The sequence below is a fragment of the Ornithodoros turicata genome, chromosome 7 (genome assembly GCF_037126465.1).
Source record: "Ornithodoros turicata isolate Travis chromosome 7, ASM3712646v1, whole genome shotgun sequence".
In the NCBI taxonomy this organism is placed as follows: domain Eukaryota; kingdom Metazoa; phylum Arthropoda; class Arachnida; order Ixodida; family Argasidae; genus Ornithodoros; species Ornithodoros turicata.
This window is the reverse complement of record NC_088207.1, coordinates 56,398,028-56,408,179: the sequence shown is the minus strand read 5'-3', so window position 1 is coordinate 56,408,179 and position 10,152 is coordinate 56,398,028. Positions and strand designations below refer to the sequence as shown.

Here is a 10,152-nt window from a genome sequence, read left to right as displayed (position 1 = left end):
CTTCAAAGTGTGTCAAAGCAGTGAAATATAATAGTTTTTGTCCAAGACATTGAGTCTCGCGTATCTTCAGACTTGAAAGACGTTGGAAAACGGCACGGTCGTCTGATCAGTGGGTACGGTTGGTACGGTGACGGACATCATGACGGACGTTAACCATTAACTTTCACGCCCCTCGCAAGACATCTAAGAGGCGAAATGGAAACATCTTTCTGAGACAACGTTACTCAAACGTTTTATTCGAAAGAGATAAATGCCAAAGTGTAAATGCTACAAGCGAATTTTGCTGCAAGCAAGCCTACACAAGTTTCAGTTTCGTACGTCTTCATCAAGCGCGTTGACTCTTTCAACAACACCTTCAGGGATTTAGTACAACTTTATGCACACAATAACAACAATAATACACTTATTTTCGATTTTTTCGTGCTCTCAAACGTTTTTCAAACGTTGTTTGCTCGTAACTTGAAACTGTGTGAACGTGTATTCCTCCGCGAACTATCTTCCTGCGCTTCCCGCGAGTGCGAAGAGTTTATGGTTGATGGGGTTGATGGCGTCAGCTTATGTTTCTCTTTGACCGGCCAAAAAAGTCTATAACTCCGGATCTGCGCAGTCCAAGTACTTTGTAATCTCTCATAACGTTCGTAGACACGTTTCGACACATAGTAAAAGTAAGTATCGCAAGAGTGACAAGAAATAATAGAATTATTTGCTTTCCAGTTTATTCACTAGGCCTACCGCAAGCTGACTGATCGTCGTGTATTTTTTATTTTTAATCATAAGGGGCGTTTTAAATAACCGTACAAAGATAATGAGCACTCTTGTATTCACTGTTCTTCTGTACTTGTTGCAACACTTTGAGCCCAGTGCCTCAATTTGTGATTCATGAAGCGTGTTTTGAAAAACGCCACAAATTCAACGTGATGCCTAGGAGGTCACTGCATTTTTCGGCTGCTTTGCCAATCGAACTGTGCCAGTCTTCGCTAGTACTGATGGTGGCATTTTTTCTTACAGGTTTTCATTTTGAGATCGAATCGTCGCTTGTTTTCGCTGTGTTTATGCAGAAAACGTTGCAGTTGCATAAAGCGTGCTTCACTGAAATTGCTAGGTCTTTCGACTATTTCCGTCGCATTCCAAGTCGCATCTGGTTGGAATCATTCAAGTCACGCGGGTTAAATGCATGAGAACCCAGGAGAAAAGGTTACAAGCAGGAATAATCAAACGGATGGATGGAGGCAGTTGGATGTTCTCGAATTTTCCTTATTTAGCAGGTGATTGGCTTGCATCCCGGATCAAACTACAAAACGCCGATCACTGTATGTACCATTCCAGGATCCCGGAAATTTTCGGAAACTCAATATCTTCCTCACCTTCACATTTTAACACACGTTCCACAGTCTTTTTGTCCTAGCCACACCTGTCACATATTTTATCGGCCATGTTCGAAAAATGAATTTGTAGTGGTACATGTTAAACCAAACAAGACGTACAGTGGATCCAGTCCGAGGTAGTTTTCACGTGTTGCGTGCTTAACCGTGACTGACCCGCCAAAACAGTCGTAATTAAATAACGGACTATGATGCGTTATTGAAATGGTTCTCGTTTTTCATATTTCTCTGCCGGACTACTTTGCAGCACTGGCTATAAGATGGTTTGATCTTTCAGCATGACGAGGGTGTACGTGGGTCACTTGAGCTACAGAACTCGGGAACGGGACCTGGAGCGTTTCTTTCGTGGCTTCGGGAAAATCCGGGAGGTGCTGCTCAAGAACGGCTTCGGCTTTGTTGTGAGTTCTCAGTTCTGGCTAGGGCTACGGCTACGGCTATTGTCGTCTCATTGTGCTGTGCCTTGCTCTCGAAGGAATTCGACGATTACCGCGACGCGGACGACGCTGTGTATGAGCTGAATGGCAGGGAACTCGACGGAGAAAGGTGAGCATATCACGAATGTTGACGTTGCCACGAGTTCTGTATCTGACTTTCGCTGACTGACGCTTCGTGACAATATCATGCCACCAGTGTCGGGCTGCACCGCTAAGGACGCTTTTTTTAAGGGTTTTTGTAAATTAAATTGTGTAGTAATGAGATAGCGAAAATATTTTACATGGTGACTCTCAAAAGATTGCTTGATTAACGAAACAAGTTTTTTGAGCATTGCTGTGTCATTTCGTTGCTCCCTTAAAGGGACGGTCCCCACCCGTTGCAGTCAGTTTTGAAACTATAGTGTCATTTTATTCCTCGTTGACCGCTGAGTACGGTATCGTAAAATCGCACGTGAAATAGTGGCGTTGTGTGGCTCTCATTCGACGGAATACATGATAAGAGCAGACGACGGATGTTGAGAGTATGCAGGAATTCCCTCTCTGGAAAAACGGGAAAATGTCACTCCATAAAAACCAACAAAGGCGTGGCGTTGAGAAAAGGAATGCCGCAGGTGTCTGGACGCCTCCTTCTCACCCCTGCCGCGAGTGCCTCTGCAGCTGCGGAGGCACGGCTGATCTTTACATTTTTTTAAATTTAATATCTAAGCACCTTTCTGACGAAAAAGTTAGCCTAGTAGATTGTCGGCTGATGCCAAACAGAGTGGCTTCATAGATTGGTTTCCAGATGCGACTGTCCCTTTAAGTAAGTAGCTTTACAGTGGCCCATCGTGCAAGCTGTCTCTTTTTCTTTTCCAGAATTGTGGTTGAACTTGCCCATGGAACTGCACGGCGCTCTACTGCTTCTCGCAGCAGCTGGGTTGACAAGTACGTCGATAGTACATGACTATTTAGGCCTTATAGAGTTCTATTTGTTAAGTAAGCTTACTTAAAAGTCTGCAGCTTTGTTTTAGTAGGGCTTTTCGTTGAACACAGTTCCGTAGCGATGTCCCGTCGACATTATCCTGGCAGCTCAACGTCTCGTTCATTGACGTCAGCTAATTAGTCTTATCTAATTAATTAGGTACAGTTAAATACAGGTACTGGCAACTACAATACGCAACTTCTGCCAGCATTGGGTCGGTGTCGTTCGTGCAGAGTGTCCAGTCTTTTTAAAAACTTGGCGCACCCTAACCGGACATCCTGGAGGATCACAGTGTCGTCGGTACAAATAATTTCAAACGCAGAAAGCCCGTGTCTGTGTTTCCGCTGCCATGACCATGTGTTGTAGATCGCACTATGTTTAAGTAGGACCTTGTTTTTAGCCCAGAAGATACTGGTTCTGTCTTCCCTGTCGCGTTCCATGAGTAAAAGTAACCAACTGCGCAAAATTGGCATAAAAACAGTATCATAGTAGGATTTACAAATACTACTTGGAATTCTGCTGGCTAAAGCAAACAAGCAAAAAAAAATGCTGCAGCATTCTCCCAAGATTCGGCTTACCGATTCGTTCCGTGTGCTTTTCAAACCTTTTGTAACTTTTCAGTGTGCAAAGAAAATTCCACTCGACTCCGACAATTTCTATCCGGGTGTTCCCGTCGTTAAATTTTTTTTCTTTTGTCGCGACACGTCTAGCCGTGTAAGTACCAGCAGTATAATTCACGTCGGGCATTGCGGTCACGACTGATTGGGTTTGACGCGCAAAAATATTGCAGCTGACTTGGAATCCTTACATAAATTTGCAATACATTTAGGGAGCGACTTTTTCGGGTTAAACCCGATTCCGCCCGGTTATTCCCCACCGACCAATTCGGGTCAAACCTCATTTCTCCCCGAATTCCTGTCATTATGAAATCCTCAAGTGACATTCCCACTGAAGACGAACAAAGGTTGTCACGTGTGACACATGTAAGGATGGGTCACTCATGTTCCCAGCAATACACGATTGAGGGCAACGGCAGGTTCCGCGAGGCACGACCGACTCCCCGAAAATTCGCGGATTTGCGGAAAACTAGGGGGGGGAAACCAATATTATCTGCAGGTAACCCGCGCACTGTTCAGAGCCGTCACACCTGTTTGATTTCCGTGAACCTGGATGAACATGATGTTAATAGATGAGGCTGCAGTTCTGGCCCTGCCTCTGCTAGGTACGGACCTCCGACCCGGACAGATTACAGAGTCGTCATCGAGAACCTGAGCACGCGCATCAGCTGGCAGGTAACCACTGGGGTTTTCTTGGGCATAGTTTTCGTATCTGCTGCAGTTGAACGACAGGAAATCACTGTTAACCTTGGCTGTTCTGTAGCTTTAGCCTGTTTTTTACCCAAATTCAGCAACATGTTGGGACGGTGTCAGGGGTTGCAAATTGATTGATTGATTTTCTCCATCCACGGATGTTAGCGGGGCACTAAACAGGTATACAATGTGCAATTTTTTTTGTACTTGCACTATGAAAGTTTTCTAAAATTATTGCGCTCTTTCATACCCCACCGTTACATACGTTAATGCATTAATTTGTTGCAGTATCGAGAAGTGAGCTCGATTGAAATGTCTTCCTTTTAGAACTGCGAAGTTAGCAAACTGAAGCTGTGCTTTTACTGGCAGTAGAGCATGTGCTAATGCTTACGTCGCTGTATATCCATAAGCAGGTCTCTGCTGCATGAGGTGTCTGTCCATCTATTGTAGTTGAAACTGATGGGAAATTTAAGATAAATCCTTCGATACTGCACCGATGTAGGCAAGGTCAATGAAAAACGTCGTCTCCAGTTTGTACCGCCGTTGTATATCTGCAGTAACAAATCCATTCCCCGTAACGATGAATCCAATGTTCTAAAAGCTAAAAAAAAAACGTGCGAAATCCTTGTACACTCTTAAAAAAAAAGGGTGTACTTAACTCCTTTTTCTTACCACATATATTACTCCCTTTTGGAGAGTACAATTACTCTCAACAAAGGAGTCTCATCACTCCCTCAAGGGAGTAACATTACTCCCTTACTCCCTGCCGGAGAGTAGTACTACTCTCCAGCAGGGGGTTAGAGCGTAACCCTACTCCCTAAAGGGAGCGAAGAGACTCCTTTTTTTAGAGTACAGTCAAACCTCGCTTTACGAACACCCTTGGTTTCTCAGAAAATCGTTCGTAAATCGAGGTATTCGTAAATCGAGGTCCGAGGAGTGCAGTGCACAAATACCTAAAAAAAACACGGGAAATTGATTTGAATAAGTTTTATTTTTGAAAATACTGCGTAATTGTGCTTTGCACCATACTTTCTACAGGATCTATCCTGTTTAATGGATTAAGAGAAGAGATGACAGAAGTCTGACACTTGACTCATCCACCCGGTCCTCAAAGTACCGTGTCGCGCGCGGATGACACTGTTTCCAACGCCAAATATCACGCTTGTCACCGGCTGTCACGACTGAACGCCTTCTCTTGGAACGGCAAGATGTTTCCATCTCGGAGACCTGGTCCAAACTCACAACCGTTCGGCTGTAAACGCCCGAATTATTCTTTCGGGAAATGGTGAATCATGTTTGTGGAACGTAGCGACATTGGGACATTGTATGTTTGACCTCGGCAGCATGTCCTGAGGAACTTTAATTATCTTCCGGTCCATTGGCCTGTCCTCTGTACGTTCATAACGCCCGTTCGTACATCGAGGTCAGAATAGCTTTGCTACTTTGGGTCCGTTCCCTAATAATCCGTTCATAGTTCGGATATCGAGGGTTCGTAAAACGAGGTCAAAATACACGGAAAAAGTTTGGTTCCCTGTGGAGCCGTTCGTAAGTTGAGGGAATTCGTATATCGAGGGTTCATAAAACGAGGTCCGACTGTAATTGTACTCTCCAAAAGGGAGTGATATATGCGGCAAGAAAAAGGAGAGTTCAAGTACACCCTTTTGTCTTTTTTTAAGAGCGTAGGACGCGGAGAAAAATTGATCGACGTTTGCAATCTTTGGACACTGGAGTGTGTTTTGCTGTGTGTGTGTGTTGTGGGGGGGTGGTGGTGGAAAAACAAGCGGGTATTTATAGGAAAGCTTGGAACAGTGTGAAATACTACTACATGTTGCTTTAGCTCATAGGACATTGTGGGTGCAGCAAAAAAGGTGCTAGGGGAAAATTGAGCAGGTGTGCTGCAACTCCTCCTCGCAGTGCGCTGTTTGATTATAGAGGTGGCAGCACGGTCCTCGGGCTGGCTGTGCTCGGTTGGGCCCTGGTCCCAGGGTTGAGTCTCTCTCTCTCTCTGTGTGGGCATCTTAACGGTTGTCGGGCAAGAGGGCGTGCGTGCGGGCGTGCCGAGGGTGGCAACCTGGGCTGTCGTGGACGCCACAACACTGTTTCTTTGTGTAGGAAAAAACCGCCTCTGCTCGACGAAGGTAAATAAGTGAACATTTGTTTCCCCCTCATGCTGATTCCCTTTCCCCCCACTTCTCACTCTCACTTTCTCTCTCTCTTTTGGTGACAATGGTGATGATGATGATGATTGTTCTCAGCACGGTGGGATGATCTGCTTTTTCGAGAATGTACTATGTGGAGTGGGAAATTTGTTGGATAACCATTACTCTATGAGTGTCAGTGGTTGCATCGTTTCTTTCTCCTCCTTGCTGTCAGCACACTGGTGGGGGGTTCACGTACGCATTGTATCGGTTCTTACTCAGTTTCACGGCAACTATGTAATGCAGCACAATCACTAGTCTTGGGTGGCTCTGGACAGTTAGACCCGCGGATAGCGAAAATTTGGAAATTATTTTCCGCAGCTTTTATCGATGCGTTTGGGAGCCAGAAGGCTTCAGCCTGCGGGGGCTCGAGTTATTAAACCTCTCTCTGTACAAACCTGTCCAACGTATAAGTGGGCCACCCTGTTGATGAGCACGCGCAAGATCCGCTTTCAGTTCCTTCATTCATTTGTGCGGTAACTGAAAGTGCGACGATGTTGACGTTTATAAAAAAGCTAGGCTGCTTGTGGCGTTTTCTCGGCAGAGAGGCAGAGGCACACTTAGTGAGCGGTGTTTGTGTCTCCCCCCCTTTATGTCGTATCCTTAGGACCTGAAAGATCGCATGCGGAAAGTCGGGGACGTCACTTACGCCGATGCCCACCGGAGGAGGAAGAACGAAGGGTAAGAGGCCTCGCTCGCTGTGCTACAGAAAATAAACTATTTTTACTTTTTTCCAGCGTGGTGGAGTTTGCTTCCTACAATGAAATGCGCAGGGCCATTGAAAAGCTAGACGGCACTGAACTGAACGGACGGCGTATCAGGATCTACGAAGAAAAAACCCACAAAAGGTGATCGCACAGTGTTTCGATGTGCACACTTAGTACACACACACATCAATATTTACGACGTAATTTCTTCAAAAGTTTGGAAATTGTTTCACACCTCTTTAATTGCTAAAAATGGTGCCAACATTTAAAGTAGCGCAGAAGTCATTTTTAACACCCAGTTTACTTCCTATAAAACTGTTAAGTAGGCCAGTAAGATGCACCGTGCGCAGAGTCATAATTATCGCGGAAATTGAATTTAAAATACGCCGCAAAAAGCGACCGTGCGCAACGGTGGTGAAGAGCAGTACCAGACTGTGATCTGCCTGGAACCTCACGCTGACGCTATAAGGAGAACGCTCGCTGATTGGCCTAGAGAAATGTTGTCTGCTACTCCGCTGTCGTCTGCTACTCGGCTGTTCGGGGTTCCGATAAAGCCTTTCTCCTTGCTCGGTAATGCTTCGGCCGCTCCTTCTATCCCCAATTCTCCGGGAAAACTGGCAAAACAGGTTTACGGCGGCAAAGAGAGACGGCGCTGACCCCCACTGACCGGCGAACCAGAACGTGTCTCCTTATGCCGTCATCGGTGACGTGCCATCATACCTCCTCATCCTCGTTATAGCTGGAGTGGCGAGTTAAGGGTGAACGCGCGGAGCTACGTTTATGCGAGTTTTTTTCTGGGAAACAAATTGCACACATCAAAACCTTTCATGCTACTCGGTATAATGACACACACACTTTCATCTCTGAAATTTTTTTGTATGGCCCTCTGTACTCCTTTAATCTCATCGGCTGCTTCGATGATCAGCATGACGCTCCTTTCCCACAGATCACGAAGCCGTTCTGCCAGCAGGTCCCGGCGACGCAAGTCGCGCTCCCACTCCCGGGAGCGCCGCTCGAGGCGTTCCAGGTCGGGATCTCGGCGTCGCAAAAGCCGGACGCGATCACCCGTGAAGCGCCGCCGGTCGCGCACTCGCAGCCGCTCACGATCGCCGAAACAGCAATCTCGCAGCCGCTCAAGGTCCCCCAAACGGCGCAGTCGCAGCCCATCCCGGTCACGCAGCGTATCCCAACGCCGTTCCAGTCGTAGCGGGTCCCGTCACAGTCCCAGACACACCCGTAGCCCCAAGAGGAGTCGCAGCCCAAAGCAGATTCCCGAACGAAGTCCGGAGCGGAGTCAAAGTCCAGAAAGTAACCACAGTCCCAAGAAAAGTGTCAGCCCAGAAAGAAGCCCAAAGAGAAGCCGTAGCCCAAGAAGAAGCCGGAGCTCGCAACGGAGCCGTAGCCCACGGAAGAGCCGCAGCTCACAGCGGAGCCGTAGCCCTCAAAGGAGCCGTAGCCCGCGGAAGAGTCGCAGCCCTCAAAGGAGCCGTAGCCCGCGGAAGAGTCGCAGCCCTCAAAGGAGCCGTAGCCCGCGGAAAAGTCGCAGCGCCTCGAGGAATGACAAATCTCCGAAGAGGTCTAGCCGTTCGAGGAGTCCGAAGGCAGAGAGCCCCAGGTTGAAGAGGCGTATCAGTCGTTCGCCACTGCGTTCAAGGTGAGCGTTGCCCTCACCGCAGATGTTGATAAAATACATAGTGTGTGTGCAGATAAAATCGTGGAAGTCATACTCAGCGTTTAGAGAGAGTCAACAGGGCGACGGAAACAACGGCTTGTGTGCATTAGGATAGGCTAATAATAGGGATGGTTGCGTGCAGGTACCACTAGGGGGCGCTACTGCTGAGCACTCTTGCCGCACTTATCTAATGCATGTAACCTATGTTTTCGTCACCCTGTCTACCTACTATATGCTTATAAGATGATTGGTGACTAGGTACCTTAAATATGATGCCATTGAACGTAGACAGTCTCCCCTTTTCTAACTGCATCGAGTTGCCTCTGCACCAGGTCTCCTCAACCAAGGTCACCAAAACGCAGTCGCTCAGACTCAAAAGCCAAGAAGAAGTCCTCTAAACGTAGGGCAGCATCCAGGGAGCGTGGATCTGGAGACCGCAGCCCATCGCACAGTTCCCGAAGTCGCAGCAAGTCTACAAAGCACACCAAGGTATCATCCCCCTCACCGCAACGCACCACCAGCCGGAGCCGAAGGAAGTCGCCGTCGCGAGACAGGTCACCTTCCGTCAAGAGAGAGGCAAAGCAGGAGAGCAGATCGAGGTCACCGACCCCACGCAAAGAACGAGCCAGCCGGTCTAGATCGGATACTCCAAAGCGCGAGAGCCGTAGCCGCAGCCATAGCCGCGACTCTTCCAGAAGCGGCAGTGTGCATGTGAATGGTCTAGATTGATTTATCAAACCAATTTTTTTTTTTTTTTTTTTCATTCCCCAGTTTATCTCGCAATTCACATTATGTTGTCGATGAATGATACATGCAAACCAGCGTTCTGAAGAAATGCTGACAACCGTGCCGAAAGTCGAATATGTGTATAAATTGACGAAGACACACGTACCTTCTTGGTTGTTTTTCTTTTACGATCTTTTCATGTGTGATGCTCTGAACATACCATTAAAAACATCCCCACCGCTGTACCGGGACATTATTTTGTACTTAAGTACACACGACTTGGCACATCAAAACCTACAGATATGTTCTGGGGACGTGTTATCCGAAATTAGGTTGAAGGCTGCTCACTTGGAGATAATCATCGATGAGCACCAAAAGAATTTTTCCATAAAAGTTCCCTCATGCTTTCGGCAGCTATCTGCTTAAACAAATGATGCCAGAAGTTTGCTTTTGGCAAAAAAAAAGAAGATTGCTCTTTTCTCAAGGTCACACCCACATTGGTTCTTAGGATCTGACTTATCCAGAGAGGGAATTCCAGCATACTCTTAACATCGGGCGTATTCCATCGAATAGCAGTCAAACTACACTACTCTTTCCCGTGGGATTTTCGATACAGTGATCTGCAGTCCTGGAGGAACAAAAGAGCACTATAGTTTTGAAATCAACTGGAACTGATGCGACAGTCGCTTTGAATATGAAGGTACAACTCAAAACGCGCACTACCACGGCATAAAATGTCGCATTGTTGCCTGGGACTTAATC

General features: G+C 46.9%; 1 protein-coding gene across 2 annotated transcripts; it reads left to right on the top strand.

Moving 5' to 3' along the window:
- The first annotated feature begins 512 nt into the window (after positions 1 to 512).
- Positions 513 to 9,635, top strand: LOC135401681 (serine/arginine-rich splicing factor 6-like). 2 transcript variants are annotated; one of them, XM_064634202.1, is made up of 9 exons: positions 513 to 665; positions 1,660 to 1,780; positions 1,855 to 1,925; positions 2,672 to 2,740; positions 4,000 to 4,069; positions 6,893 to 6,966; positions 7,023 to 7,133; positions 7,939 to 8,646; positions 8,997 to 9,635. In XM_064634202.1, exons 2-9 carry the CDS (start codon positions 1,661 to 1,663, stop codon positions 9,391 to 9,393), a joined length of 1,620 nt encoding a protein of 539 aa, XP_064490272.1. In that variant the 5' UTR covers positions 513 to 665; position 1,660; the 3' UTR covers positions 9,394 to 9,635. The 2 variants fall into 2 exon arrangements, with proteins under 2 accessions (XP_064490272.1, XP_064490271.1); XM_064634201.1 differs by having other exon boundaries at positions 3,979 to 4,069.
- Positions 9,636 to 10,152: the final 517 nt, after the last annotated feature.

Coding starts and splice junctions, on each gene's coding strand:
- LOC135401681 (XM_064634201.1), top strand. CDS start 1,661: ATGACGAGGGTGTACGTGGGTCACTTGAGCTACAGAACTCGGGAACGG. Junction 1,781..1,854: donor AGAACGGCTTCGGCTTTGTT/GTGAGTTCTCAG, acceptor TTGCTCTCGAAG/GAATTCGACGATTACCGCGA. Junction 7,134..7,938: donor GAAGAAAAAACCCACAAAAG/GTGATCGCACAG, acceptor CCTTTCCCACAG/ATCACGAAGCCGTTCTGCCA.